Source organism: Danio rerio, chromosome 4, assembly GCF_049306965.1.
Source record: "Danio rerio strain Tuebingen ecotype United States chromosome 4, GRCz12tu, whole genome shotgun sequence".
Lineage (NCBI taxonomy): Eukaryota > Metazoa > Chordata > Actinopteri > Cypriniformes > Danionidae > Danio > Danio rerio.
The window spans coordinates 39818404-39834532 of NC_133179.1; the positions used below are offsets into that span (position 1 = coordinate 39818404).

At 35.6% G+C, this 16129-nt stretch overlaps 1 protein-coding gene across 1 annotated transcript; it reads right to left on the minus strand.

The window, feature by feature from the left end:
- Window positions 1-2310: 2310 nt before the first annotated feature.
- LOC137491005 (uncharacterized) lies at window positions 2311-9547 on the minus strand. Its single transcript, XM_068220039.2, has 3 exons — window positions 9518-9547; window positions 8826-8970; window positions 2311-4395 (listed from the first exon to the last, which is right to left on the minus strand). Exons 2-3 carry the CDS (start codon window positions 8908-8910, stop codon window positions 3350-3352), a joined length of 1131 nt encoding a protein of 376 aa, XP_068076140.2. The 5' UTR covers window positions 8911-8970; window positions 9518-9547; the 3' UTR covers window positions 2311-3349.
- Between the last annotated feature and the right edge of the window lie 6582 nt (window positions 9548-16129).

The following is a 16129-nucleotide window of genomic DNA, read 5'->3' on the forward strand; positions in this document are numbered from 1 at the left end:
ATCGAGGACGCAACGATGCAGACTTGAGCACCGAACTCGCGCTGGAAGTCCCAGAAGTCATTGCGACTGGAGGTGGGAAGCGCAGCATTTTATTTAGATTTATTGTTAAAGTTCAGAGATATCACTTATTTACCTCAGGAGTTTCCCTAAATTAAATGGTGAAAGTAAATATTAACATGAACATCTTAACAAAGGAATAAACACATTAAGGGTGTTTGTTTGCTGAAATTTGTATTAAAATCTGTTTTATTCATATTGTGCAACAAAGATTTATAATGCTTTTATGCAAAGTATATATTTTGAAACGGGGAAAACCTATAAATCGTTATATGAAGGCTGTAATGTTTAAATAACTTACCATTTAAAAAAACGTGAAGGTCATGTGACCATCAGGAAGAACGCAGCATCTCAATTCTCAAAGGACACGTTCTCTGCCCTCACGGTTTCTTGAGTTCGTTCTTCCGAGGACACCTAGCAAGCCTGGTCTCCACAAGAACACAAGTCCGTTCTCTGCTTTCTTGGAATTGAGAAACAGCCTGCATGTTAAGTACACATCTTCTGTTGTGTAAATTGTTAAATTACAGTGCACGAGCTACGTATTATGTGTAATTTATTTAATTAAAAAGTTATGAATAAAGTTGAGATATGATATATTGAGATATGAAGTTGTAAAGCCTTTAAAAAATGTTTTCTGTGTAAGAGTTGGGGTTTTCCAGGTTGAACGTAAAGTTGGTGGTCTTATTCACTTAGATTAAGAGTTTTGAGAAACACAGTCCATCACATGAAGTTTATTGATATCATTTGGGGTGGGCAAGGGGGTATGGGCCAGTAACCTACTATCCTTCTAATTATATATATGTATATATATATATTTATATATATATATGTATATATATATATTTATATATATATATATATATATATATATATATATATATATATATATATATTTATATATATATATATATATATATATATATATATATATATATATATATATATATATATATATAACCATTGTATAAAGTAAAGATAATCAATACAATAATCTTTATGTACTTTTAATTTTTGCAACGTTTTTTTTTTTTAGTTCTTGAATCTAATTGGCTGTAAACCCTGCAATATTCTAATCAGCCTCTTCATCTGGGTTTAATCACTCTGCCAGCTGCAGCGAATGTCAAATTTGTTAATAAACTTGGCTGGACCACATAGCCTATTTTTGAGAGAATGTTTGTCTACTTAAGGATTGCGGCTATTTGTTTTGATGACTTCGGACTCGGAGATTATATTGTTGATAGCACTCCTCTGGTGGACACATTCTGGAGTCTGATGTATGTCTTTATAGTAGTAAAATGTGGGGAAAGAATTGTTTTGAGTATATATAATGACTATTACTGCAATGCAGTAATGCAGTAAGTCGTGGTCGTGTACCCCATATCTAGAGAAAGACCAGCATTTGTGGTTCAAAAGCACTTATTGCATTCCTTATAGACAATAACTTGTCTTTTTTCCCCCTGTATTTCACCTCACATTTAATTCTGGTCTAATACTAGTGATTGGTTACAAGTGGCCAGTGCCGCCCCTCTGCTTTTTGACACACCTCCAAGTGTTTCAAGTAGGTCCGGTACTCGACCTAAAAGAGGTCTGCTTGTGTGGTTTCTCCCTCTTTCTATTATTACGCCGTGTCCATGGCCGGCTCGGCACGTATTTGTTTTAAAAGACGGCATATAATTATGGAAGTTGTCACTCATAAGTAGAGCCATCTGAAGCTAACGTTAGTACGTGTGGTCTCACTGGGAGAGAGGTACTTGTACAATTGTTAAATACAGTTTTTATGGACATACTGGTCTCTTCATTACCTGGCTAGCACGTTTTAGAGCCCTTACCCTTTGACGGACTGATGTGTCACTTTTGACAGAGAAAGTTTAAAAGTCCGTTGAGCTCGCGTTATAGCCTGAGAAATTGAAAACTGACACAGCATCCTCAGGTCTCAGTCTGTTGGTGCGACGACTGACTAATTTTTCTGACTCAAAGATCTTCTCAGTGTAATCTTCCTTCAAAAAATGATCACTGCATACTTGTGCCTCTGGGTCCATTGGAGGGTTTTTCCTTTTCATCGCCGCTAGCCAGTGAAGCAGTGTTGTTCTGCATTTATGCGGCAGTTTATGAAAATTAACTAATTTTCCCTTAGCTTTGACACTGTAAAAATCATTTTTACATCCAGAAGCAATACAGTAGTGCCCATTGATGGCCCATTGCCAGACATTGATGGAAATGGTGAGATCGACGAGTAAACATACATAATGCAAGTAGTGTGTGGAAATATTTTATATTGAATTGCAGATTTAAAATACATACAGTATACAATAAGGGTTCATAATTTTACAGGTTGTAAACATTTTATTCATTAAACACCCCATATAAAACCCAAACACTGAATAAGAGAACTAATGTACTTACGCAGGTGCATCTACATTTGCAGGTTGCATTAGGTTGTCACCAACCTTGCATAATTCTTTATATGTATACAATACTTGAAGAAAAGAACATCGTAACTCAATAAGCTTACGCGGTTCTTTGAGTGTTGAATATTTTATTGTTACCCCCTTATTACCCAAACATTTTGGTTTGTTCCTTTGCAATTTAAAGAGAAGTACACCGTAAATTCAATATACTTACGCGGTACTTTTCGTGTTGAATATCTGGTTGTTACTCCCTTATTGCCCAAGCATTACAGTTTGTGTCCTTTATATCCACACATGTTATTTATACTTAAACTGTACATACAGAAAATTACACCGTTATTTCACTGTACTTGCGTGGTAATTTTCGTGTTTAATATCTGGTTGTTACCCTCTTAATACCCAAGCATTACAGTTTGTTCCCTAATACCCACTTACGCGGTACTTTGCGGGTTGTAAAAGAAAGTGTTACCTAAAAGTCTTCTCACTCAAGCACATATACTCGTTCACATCAGTGTGGATCTTTATGTGTTCATTAAGGTTTGCTGCTTGGCTGAAACTCATCCCACACCAAAGCTGCGGTCACACTAGAGTTGTATGTTGTATGGTGCTTCAAAAAGGGGTGGAATTAAACAAGATGATTAGACATTAAAAAGGTGAGCGATTGGTCCATATTTTAAATTTCTGTCCAGAGAAGTCATGTTTTGATCTTCCATTGGTCTCGCACAGTCAAGTGATGCAATTTTGCAGGTCAGAATTCACCAAGCTTGAACTTTGCAATGCAGTGAACTGCGAAACTTGATGCACGAACTTGCGTTTCCGGTCTGACACATTTGTGTGCCTATGAATGGAAGTCTATGGGGAGAAACGTCCAGTATGACCGCGGCTTAAGTGCAAATGAATGATTTCTTTCCAGTGTGAATCATCATGTGTAGTTTAAGGGATGATGAGTGAATGAAACGCTTCCCACACTGAGTGCATGTGAATGATTTCTCTCCAGTGTGGATCCGCATGTGTAGATTAAGGTATGATGATTGGCTGAAACTCTTCCCACACTGAGTGCATGTAAATGGTTTCTCTCCAGTGTGGATCCTCATGTGTTTATGAAGGTTTGAAGAGCAGCTGAAACTCTTCCCACACTGAGCGCAAGTGAATGGTTTCTCTCCAGTGTGCATCCTCATGTGGTGATTAAGGTGTGAGTAGCTGAAACTCTTCCCACACTGAGTGCATGTGAATGGTTTCTCTCCAGTGTGGATCCTCATGTGGTTATAAAGGGATGATGATTGGCTGAAACTCTTCCCACACTGAGTGCAAGTGAATGGTTTCTCTCCGGTGTGGATCCGCATGTGTAGATTAAGGTATGATGATTGGCTGAAACTCTTCCCACACTGAGTGCATGTAAATGGTTTCTCTCCAGTGTGGATCCTCATGTGTTGATAAAGGTTCGAAGCGCAACTGAAACTCTTACCACATTGAGAGCATGTGAATGGTTTTTCTCCTGTGTGGATCCTCATATGGTGATTAAGGTGTGAGGAATAGCTAAAACACTTTCCACACTGTGTGCATGTGAATGGTTTATCTCCAGTGTGGATCCTCATGTGGTTATAAAGGGAAGATGACAGGCTGAAACTCTTCCCACACTCAGTGCATGTAAATAGTTTCTCTCCAGTGTGGATCCTCATGTGTTGATTAAGGTGTGATGATTGGATGAAACTCTTCCCACACTGAGTGCATGTGAATGGTTTCTCTCCAGTGTGGATCATCATGTGAATATTAAGTTTGCTTTTGCATGCAAAACTCTTTCCACACTGAGAGCACATGAAACGATTCTTGTCTCTCCTTTTCAAAATATCATCAGTCTGTAAATTTGTTTTTTCCTCATATTTGACATGATGTTCCTCCTCTTTACTCCCCTCATTCTCTTCAATCAGGTCTGAAATAAATAAAACATGTTTTCATTAAGTCTTAAAAACTCTCATCAAAAGCTGAAAAGTGAAAAGACACTGGAAACATTGGCTATACACACTGTAATTTTAATGCACATTAAATGTAAAATAAATCAGATCATATTTTGTTCAGTCCTTTTATGTGTACACTTTTAAGCAGATTCAAATCAATTTATCTTTATCTAGTATCTTTTACAATGTAAATTTTGTCAAAGCAGAAGTTATAGTAAATTGAAACTGTGTCAGTCCAGTTTTCAGAGTTTCTTACATAATTGATCATAAGTCATTTGGTCATATCGATAAAACACATTTGAAAGCTGTAAATGGCCTCTTTTTATTCATTTTTATTCATAATTACAACAAAATGTTTTTCAAATATGTGTAAAGCAGACAGGGAACACTAGTTCATTCTGTGGCTGACTGGTAAACACACCAGAAAAAAAGTTCTGGGGTAACAACTGAACAAACAGCAGAATATTAGCCTCGCAGACAAGATATATACCTGTACAGCATCTGCATAAAGGCTGGAATTTGCACCTTTCCCCTCGTGTGCTGTTGGGTCATTTTCATCTATTCTGGGGTGATTTTGAGAGATAAAACTTTCTCTGTGTTTCAGCAAACGGACTGATATTTGGGGACATCTTATTCTGACATATTCTGGAACAATGCTTTGAAAAAGGAAACTCAATACAATCTGGCTAAATTTACTCCCTTTTCATTATATTCATGACTGTTTTTTTCTCCATTGGCCTCTTTTATAACAAAATTTTTTTTATTGCAAAGCCATGACAGCATATAATCATGCATTTATGATTGTTGGTGTTTTCTGTGATGACAGTCAACATAGTTTAATTGTTCTCCACCCATGGGACGGCAAAAAGGAAATGGGTGAAAGTATAAAGAAAGAGGAGGAGAGTTGAAGAGGTTGACTGAACTGTTGCAGTGCAGGGAAACGAGAAGAGAAACCAGGTCGAGACAAGCATTGTAAACTTAACAACTGGCTGTGAGAAACAAAAAGCAAAAGTATGTATTGAAGTAACAGGGCAAAGACTGCTGTCTTATTACTGAAGTGCTCGTGACGTTGGCAAAGACTTCAGTGCAGTGTGTCCTGAACAAAATCAACTTACCAATTTATCTTGCTGGCATGGAGTCAGCTGCCTACTCACCGGCCGGGTTCAATGACGCCCTCAACCTTACCATCCACACCTCCACATTCGCCATTTCCCTTGATCCCTTCGCTCCGTGGATAAGAAGCAAAAGTTTTTGTTTTCTTTGCCCAAATTCTCATTTTGTTTCTCTTGTTAAGTTTTCTCCCCGTACTATTATTATCAGTATTATTTTTCTTGTTTTCAAATCTGACGAATCTGCTGGCCTGAAATCATTTACAATTTTTTCACTTTTGACGTGAATGGTGCAGTGTGAATGGCGCAATACACATGAATGATGCAGTGCGAATTGAGCGTTTTGCGTGTTTCACGTGAAATGCTCGAGTTCAAAAATGTGAACTTTAGCGGACATTTGCACTGCATTACCCAATCAGGAGCTTGCTTTTGTGGGGGCGTGATTGTGACGTAGCGCCTGTTGTTGGTGTCCCGGGGGAAATCCTCCAGCCGACACAGACAAGAGTTCATCAAACTGGGCTCGGCTCAGTCAGAAACATCAATGAAAGACTCTGTCATCCAGGTTAAGTTTCTGGAGTAAATTATGAGCTTACAGGGCTGGTGCATCTCTGAAAGAATCTAGTGGACACAGTCCCAAACGTATCGACACTGTTTTACAGTCTTCATTAAAAACATAAACACTGTTATTCCTTCAATAAAATCCATGTTAGCCATTTAGCAACAAAGCTACTTTAAGCTAAATTTTACCCACGAATAAAGCGGATTTTCCGCACAAATGAAGCGAGTAAACTCAAATGTTCATGCATCTATTTACGCACGAATATTGCAATTTATCTGCGCGTTCCGCGTCTGGTGTGAACACAGCATAAGAGGGAAGATTTTCAAGAAAGAATCTGAGGAAAAATATAAGTTTAAATATATATATATATATATATATATATATATATATATATATATATATATTAAGGGTGGAGCCGAACCCCAATACAGTATTCGGAAAGGCACGAATAGCGTGTTTTTACAAATACTTGATTCGAACAAATACTTGAAAAATTATTTGTATTCAGGAGCAAGAAAAACATTATATCAAAAAGCAGCGTTTCCTCATGAGGCCACAGTGCATGCCCGCGTGAGTGAGTGAGAGAGAGAGTGAGAGAGAGACGCGCTCAGTCAGTAGCGAAAAAAATACTTCACTGCATCGCTATTTTTGTTAAATAGATTTTTGTACCTTAATTGGGTTCCAAAGGCAGTTTATAAACTTGTAGCGGAGTTGAAGCGGAGTTTGTTCGGGATTCTATTACGCTGCATTATTGACGTCTGCAATCGGGTGCTCTGTTTACGCAACGTTAGCTCTGTTAGACAATAGACTGTTGACAGAGTAACGTTAACGTTTGTTTATAAAGATTAAAACGATGCTTTTGCAGTTGTGTCGAATAGTATGCACTTATGGGAGTTATATGGTACGTCTAAATTACTGTCTTTTGCAGACAGCAAGATAAGCTATAGGCTAGTTAACCTTAGCATAGCTTCCCGTCACTTTTTATTAACTTGAAACTCTTCAAATACATTTGGGCACCATGAAAAAAATGAGACTGCTGCTGAGCCATTTCTTGGTCCTCCACCATTCAAAAGAAAAAAAAACCTTCAGGTTCTGTGTGGAAGCATTTTACAGTCAGTGGAGCTGCAGATAAAACAAAGTGATACTGTATAATGTGTGCAAAAGTGAAATCAGCAGAGGCAGAGATATTAAACATCTGTCATCATCTTCTATCCATAATCATTCATTCATTTCTTTTCGGCTAAATCCCTTTATCAATCTGGGGTTGCCACAGTGGAATGAACCACCAATTTATCCAGCATATGTTTTACGCAGTGGCTGCCCTTCCAGCTGCTATCCAGCACTGGGAAACATCCATATACTCTCTTTCACACACATACAATAGGGACAATTTAGCTTACCCAATTCACCTGTATTGCATGTGTTTGGACTGTGGTGGAAACCGGAGCACCCGGAGGAAACCCACGCCAACATGGGGAGAACCCAGTCGGGGCTCGAACCAGCAACCTTCTTGCTGTCAGGCGACAGTGCTACTCACTGTGCCACCGCGCAACCTTCTATGTAATGTATTATCACATGCACTAAAAGCATCCTCTCCTGATACTGTCTATGAACCCTCCACAAGCATCAATTCCCTCAATCAGCACAGCTATGTTCTGCTAAATCCTCCACAAGCACCAAACCATCAACACAGCCACATTCTGCCCCAGCAAGTCAGTTTCAAACATAAAAAAAAAAAAAAAAAAAAAAAAAAACTTTGTGTCTGTTTTGTGGCAGGCAGATGACAATAGCAGGGCTATTTAGTATTATATAGAATACTTTTGTTCTGCCAGATCTCCCAGGCAGGGTTTTATTAAGATTTATTTAGTTAATTTAAGTTTTTGGAATTCTGTGCATTGGAAAGAAGTTCTTTCAGAAGAAGAACAGTTTTTTGAAGTATTATTTGTTTTTATTCTGTCTATTCAGTGTCCTTCAACAAGAACGGTGGTGGTGGGGTTCATAATATTCACAATGGTATTTTATTAGTTGTTGGTTTAACCATGGATGAGATAATGGCTTCTATGTTATTTTCTTTTCAATGACGTTTCTTGTCACATGTTCAAAAACAACAACCAATATTGCATGTCTATAATTTATATAATGGGTATAATTAAACAAGACTTTCACTATAACGTAAATTAGAAGTGTAATAGAAAAAATATATATTTTTGCGCCATTTTGAATTTTACTCGAATACAAATACAAATACTTTTCCCCCTCAACTCCCCCTCTGCTCCGCACATCCCTAATATATATATATATATATATATATATATATATATATATATATATATATATATATATATATATATATATATATATATGCTTGTTAGTTTGATTACTGTTGATTTCAAATGCAATAAATATGTTTGTATAACACTTGTAGTAATGGTGCTTATAATTGGTGGGTGCGACTAAATTTTGGCTGATGAGCCTAAATTTTTTAAGTTAGGAGCACCGGTGTAACCAAGCAAAAAGGTTAATTTCGAGCCCTGCTAACAATACATAAAATACTGACAAAAGACATGAGAACAAGTAAGAAACTCATTCTGTCTTTCAATGAGTGCTTATGTGCATTTAGGAGAACTAGGCAGCACACTGAGGGCTGCAAGATGGATTTAATTTAGTATTCTTATTGTTAAAATATATCTGAATGAGGATTAAATGACTGAGTTGGTCTTTGAGAATGAAAACCAACCTGTTTGTTCCTGCAGATCTTCCTGTTTGACTGTGAATGTTTCTTCAATCTTCACATCTTCACTCTCCTCTTTAATAAACGCCATCTTTATAACAGTGTGTAGATCAGACGCTTCAGCAGTTTTTCTGTGTTAGGACACTTTATCCTGTTTAAATAAATAAAACAATGAACAGAATCAAAATTACTTCTCTTCAACACTCGCTTTAACAGTTTCTTTGTATGAGAGTAATTAACAAAAGTAAATCAGGTAAGTTCGAGCAAGGAAACAATACCCACAAATGAGCTGATTAAAACTAGAACTCCATTTCTTATAGTGATGCATTGTTAGAATGGAATGACATTATGCTGTTTAATAAATTAAACCTTCAATAAAACACTTATTGCATCTCAGTAACTTTTTTTCAAACTTTAATCAGTTATGTTTTTAATCGATTTGTTTCTTTTAATTACTTTATTGTCTGCTTACAGCAACATGTAGCACTTTTTTGCACAAGACAAATTTCTTCTCTGGGACAAAAAATTTATCTTATCTTTAATCAAACAATAGCTCTCATTGCTGTGAGTAAAATAGTACTACGTTGTCAAAAGGGTTAAATAATATTGTCAATAGCAGGTACATAATTAAGCACTGAATGAAAAACAACTGAAACTTTAATCAATCGCTTTATAAGTGTAAACATTTTAAAACAAACCTTTCTCCAGTTGAATCACAGCGCAGGAGCAGCGCAGGCTTATGACGTCACATGCCACGCCAAAATAAAAGTCTTTTTTCTTCTTTTTTTGCCTCTACTGATGCAGTCAGGACTTAATGATAGATTTCACTCTCGTTTTCCACTTTCTCACATCCAGACACACATATATTCGGCATTTGGAGTTGATCAAAGCCTTTACTCTAAACATTTTAAGACAATTAAAAAAAACTTTTTTAATCCACTTAGACTAAGTGGAAGCAGAAAATCCCAACATTCTAAAAAGGTATAATAAATAATCTGATGGTTGTTTTAAGCTGAAACTTTACAGACATAAAAGACTTATCTTAAAGCTTGAAAAGAGAATAAAATAAAAAAGTATTCATTACTACTACATGTTTTAGTTCCACTATAGTCATGACTTATTATATATAGTTTTTCTTAGTGTTTGGACTCTTTATCCTGTTAAAAATTAACAAAGCAATAAAAATGTCTTGTTTAAAATAAATAAAACAATGAACAGAAACAAAATAACTACTCTTTAACAGTTCCCACCCAGCAAAAAGTTGTCGAAAAGACGTTGAAAAAGCAACATTGTCAGACGTCCAAACAACATGAAAAACAGGTGAGAAAGTGAAAGATGAAAAGACGTATTTTTCATGTCATTGAAAAGACGTCAATTTTAAGTAGAAATTCGGTTGTGAGAAAGACATAAATGTTTTAGAGAAATTTTACACAATTCATAAATTCAACATTTTGTTAAAAATATTATTTATTAGCCTAATATTGGCTATCAAAATAGGACTGCAATTTTGACTGCAACTGCAATGACAAAGAAAAGCTCTGTTTTAGTGCGCATCTGTACAGTCACAATCTGTTTTCCGATGTTATTTTAAGAAAGTCTTGTCTTTAAATTAACATGACATTCAAATAATAAATGCTATTTTGACTGCATGATACACACGTTTTTGTTTAAGGACAAATTACAGTTGATATAACCATACTTTTTAACGTATTATTACTTATTTTTAAGAAGTGGACAGAGAAGGCAAAAGTACACACACCCTACTTAAGAAGAAGTGATATTGATGTTTAAAACGACTATAGTAAAAGTTGAAGTAGCCAACTGACTGCACTTTTGTACTCAAAGTAAATAGTATGTCCTCAAACACGTAATAAAAAGTTTCTATTACTACCTGTTTTTCGCGCTGGTAACTAGACTCACATCATACACAATGTGATGACGTGAACAGCGATCTCTCATAGAAATCTGACATATGCCAATATGTACGTGCAAATTAGCTTACATTTATAACATTCATGTTTATTTTACATCTAAAACTTGTCATTTATGAACATGCATTTAGAAATATAGCAAATATGTTTACTTAGAGAAAAAAAGTGCACTAAAATCATATTATAAAATATAGGCTAGGAACATGCATGTACATATTTGTAATTCCAATGGTTGAAAACATAAGTGGACTTTTTTGCAACATTTCACAATATTTGTTGTATATATGACACATTTTATGCAAGTAAAATTCAAATGTGAATTTGTATGTCAACAAATAATTTCATATTTTTCATCTATGCATAAGGGATGTTACTTTTTGTTACATTTGAAACTTCTTATTTTAAACATGCTTAACTTTAAATGATTTTAAACATGTCTTTTTGATGATGATTCTTGCAGATTTATAATTTATATTAGTTTACATTTTTATATACATTTTATAACATTACCTAGGACATTCCAATGTAGTGTTTCTCCAATAACTGAAGTCTTTGCTCATGGTAAGTTTTACAATGTACAATGACAACTGCATAATTTTAGAACTAAATAACATCTTTTACTTTTAGCCTTGTGCATCACTCCTGAGGTTGGGTTTGACTATTCTGAGGTGAGTCTTTGCTCAACACTTTGTCAGCCAGTATAAAACAAGAATTTTTTGCTTTGTAGAAATTGTCTTTTTATTTAAAACAGGCTATATGACTTGCATAAGGAGATTGTGGTGCGAGTTCTTGCTTGAAGACTCAGGGTAAATAAAAAATCTTTTCATACATTTAAAGTGATGTCAGTTAGCACTAATTTTTGTCTTCCCTCAAGGTCTCCTTAAGAACGAAAAAGACCCAGAAATGTATAGAGCTTATCTTGGGCATCTGTACTCTCAGTTCAGTGCAAATATAGCAAGTTAACAAGTTGGTATTTATATATATATATATATATATATATATATATATATATATATATATATATATATATATATATATATACTTGTTAACATGCTATATTTGCATTGAACTGAGAGTACAGATGATATATATATATATATATATATATATATATATATATATATATATATATATATATATATACACGTATATACATACATACATACACACACACACACACACACACACACACACACACACACACACTGGCCACTTTATTAAGTACACCTTACTACAGAGGTGTCAAGGTCATTTCTTGGAGGACCGCAGCTCTTCACAGTTTTGCTCCCTAATCTAACACATCTAATCCAAATAATCAAGGTGATCAAGACTCTTTTAAATGCCTTGATTATTTAGAGTAGATTTGTTTGATTACAGTTTGAGCAAAACTGTGCAGAGCTGCGGTACTCCAAGAATTGACTTTGACACCTATGCCTTACTAGTATCGGGTTGGACCCCATTTGCCTTCAGAACTGCCATAATCCTTCGTGGCATAGATTCAACAAGGTACTGGAAAATTTCTTAGAGATTTTGGTCCATATTTACATGATAGCATCACGCAAGTTTCTGCAGAATCTCCTGTTCCACCACATCCCAAAGGTGCTATATTGGATTGATATCTGACTATATATATATATATATATATATATATATATATATATATATATATATATATATATATATATATAACTGTATGTGAGCATTACAATATTTAAAATGTCTCTAACACTGATTTTCAATTTACAACTACCAATGTAGCAGAAATCACTTTTTTAAAGTAAATTTTTCCACTAGATGGCAGCACAATACCATTTATTGTGGATTGCTGCACTTGTAGGCTTGTTTTTTATTCTTAGTTTAAAGACACTGAAATTGCAGTGCAATCAAATTTGCTAATTATTTAAAGAGCCCATATTATGGGTTTTTGAAAATTCCCCTCCATGTAGTGTGTAACACAGCTCTAAGTGAAGTGGAGTATCCAGCTAAGGCTTAAATCTGTTAGTGTACAGTGTTAAAAACGGTTGATTCATCTAAAAAAGAGTCGACTCATAGTGCTTCAAACGAGTCGCCTTGATACGGATTCATTAGGTGTTTCGCCATGACGTACGAACGAAACCAAGTTATTCACGTGCACGCGCAAACCCGGGAGATTTCAAACCTGAGGCCCCGCCCTCTGACGCAGAAACCGAGACACACACACACACACACACACACCCACAAACACACACACACACACACAAACATGCCGGTCGATTGAAGTCACACTGCAGATGGATATATTGAGTCTCTACCCAAAGATGAAACCTCAGCATTATAGCCAAGCAGTTGGAAACTACTGGAAACTTCTGGAAGCTACATGCTACAAAGAATACTTCATCAGCGTTTGTTAAAGGAAGGATCAGTAACTTACTGATAGACGTCAGGATGGGTTTCTTCCTCCATTTCTCAAGTGTAAGTACGTGCGATTAAAGTTGCCTCGTTGACTCTAGCTTGCAAATGTATTTAGTTGTGATTTGTTACTTGTAACCGCGTGTACTGTATCAGGTTAACTGGCTATATTCTCTTATCGCGTGCAAAGTCACGTTAAAAACGCGACGCGTGCTGCGTTAACGGAGACGTTAGTGTGTGTGTCTGTGTGTGCGTGCGCGCGCTGTCGTCCGGAGGTGTGTGTGTTTGTGTGTGTTTTTGTGTGTGTGTGTGTGTGTGTGTGTGTGCGCGCGCGTTGTCGTCCGGAGCAGGGTTAAGTGCGTATGTGTGTGTGTGTGTGTGTGTGAGTGTGTGCAATATGTGTGTGTGTGTCTGTGAAAAGAGCAGAGTGAGAAGCTAGGAGATCTCCTCAACTGTTTTTGGAGTTTTTGTTCAATAAAATAGTTAGTTGTCTGTATTTTCAAGTCCATAGTCTGTATTTACATTGACCCACTGGCAGCTAAAATCCACGCCTTACACTATCGAGCGTGTATGAACTGTGATTACTTTTATATTGCTGATTAGCTGTTTGGCATTTCACTGTCTGACTGAAGGCAGTCGACCAATCGCAACAGACTGTCATCGGTCCAATCAGCGCAGATTAGCTTCGCGCTAAGGAGGGGTTTGGGAACAAATGAATCCCTGAACGATTCATACAGGAGTCGCTGGGATAATTAGGTAAAAATAAATGCAGATTATAAGACCATGAAAGTGTTTTTTGACCTTGCATGCATATTAAACTGTTGTTGGAGACCCTTACAACCAAGATATGACCCTATTTCATGTATAATATGGGCTCTTTAATCAAACTTACAACCTAATTAATTTACACATTATACTTTTCCAGTTATTACATTCCATCATAGTTGTGCTTTAGTGTCATCCTAAATGATGGGACTTAAATAGCACAAGTGTCATAAAGGCTCTTAAATGCTTAAAACCTCCAATCAGCTTGTGTTTGTAATTATCAAATATATGTGTGTATGTGTATATACATACACATTTTATTTTATATTTACAAAATATGTATACATGCATTTCCCTTCAGCTATGGATCCCAGAGAAGGTCTTAGTGATGTATGTTTAAATTTATTCAATTTATTTAATAGTTTTTTTTTTTTCATTTTTACATCCGTCATTTATTATTTTGTGTTGTGTGTGTGTGTGTGTGTGTGTGTGTGTGTGTGTGTGTGTGTATTTCGTCTTTAATTCAGCTACAATCAGACCTGTTCTGAAAGGTTCTTTTAGATGTTTATGATGACGGGGATGGAGCATTCCTCACTGTTACTTGGTCAAATATAGAGTGGAGTTCAAGCTCTCCAGATGTAAATCCTGTGGTTGGCCCTACATAAACACCATTGGATACTGTGGCAATGGGAGGAAAAGGGATGTACAGAGCATTCAGACAAGAGTTTAATGGCTTCTGCTCTATGTACTGCTACTACACGATGAATGGATGGATTTGTACTTAATGGATTGTCATGAACTGAGGTATGTATGGATTTTTAGTCAGTGGAAGGCATGTTTTTTAAGAGATTGTTTTATTTGTTTTTTGATAATTAAACTGAAATGTTTAATGAACTTGTGTCTGTGTTCTAATTAAACTGATTAATATCACTTAACATAAGTTTATTAATGAGTTAACTTTGTTATAAATCTGTGATATTTAAACAATATATATTTACCTGGCATAAAATGTATTTTCAAAATGTTTTTAATTTAAATTATTTTAGGCAATAATTTCAGTGACACTGGGTCACAGTTTAAAATGGTATTGAATAAAACGCTTTTCTAAGTAGTTCATTTATAAATAGCTAGTAAAAAGAACCAAAACATATAATTTGTCTATTGATATTTAAGCATATGTATCCTTAAGAATGCTGATTTACCAACTATTTTAATGAATCTTGTGATTACATTTAATTCATTCTTTATTTTTAACACCAGTAGCATAAAGTAGAATGATCCAAACAAGCAGCTTAAGTAATATATTATTCTAATTGGCCAACGCATTTGACCGGAAATAAAACCTTTGACCAATGAAAAACATTTTTGCCACGCCCCTACCAGAAAAAACTTTCGACCAATGAAAAACCTTTTGCCACGCCCATTTCTCCAGGCTGCAGTTACTCCCTACTCGTTTCAAGTGCAGAGATGCATTCAGCATGAATGTCTCCCGAATCCCGAATGAATGTGGTGAACATTTTGCACAGTAAAAACTGGTTGCAAACAACACATTCATGCACTCGCAAAAATACATAAACTGTATTTTCTTTATATGAAATATGTTTTAAATGTATTGTCTTTGTTCATGTTGGTAAATACATTAACTAACACTTACTAATACAACCTTATTGTAAAGTGTTACCATCTTCAGAAAGACAGATAATAACTAACTTATTTACTAAACTATGTTTCAACCAACACAGTCTCCAAAATACAATTCTGTTTACAAAATACACATTTTTAAAGTGGCTGCAGTAAAAAAAAAAAAAATCATAAAACACCACCCACAGCTAAGGACCACAAATAAAATACATTACATCTGTTTAAGGTTTTATAGGTTGAGAGAAACACTAGAGGTAAAAGCTGGCACTGGGTACAAATAAATAAGTGTAACCTAGCTAGAAATTTTACGTTCCCAGAATGTTCTTAGAACGTCCCCGTCTGTGTTAAGGACGTTCTGAGAATGTCACAATGTTGAGTTCTTTAAAGGTTTGGTGGACATTATTGGGGGGGCCTTTACAGAACATTCAGAACGTTCTCAGAATGTTTAGGGGATCATACTTTTTTTGGAAATTGTGACGTTCTCAGAACATTCTCATAATGTCCCCAGCGGTGTTAAGGACGTTGTTTAGTAACATTACCAGAACGTTAGGAGAAAGTCACGATGTTGAGTTCTTTAAAGATGTA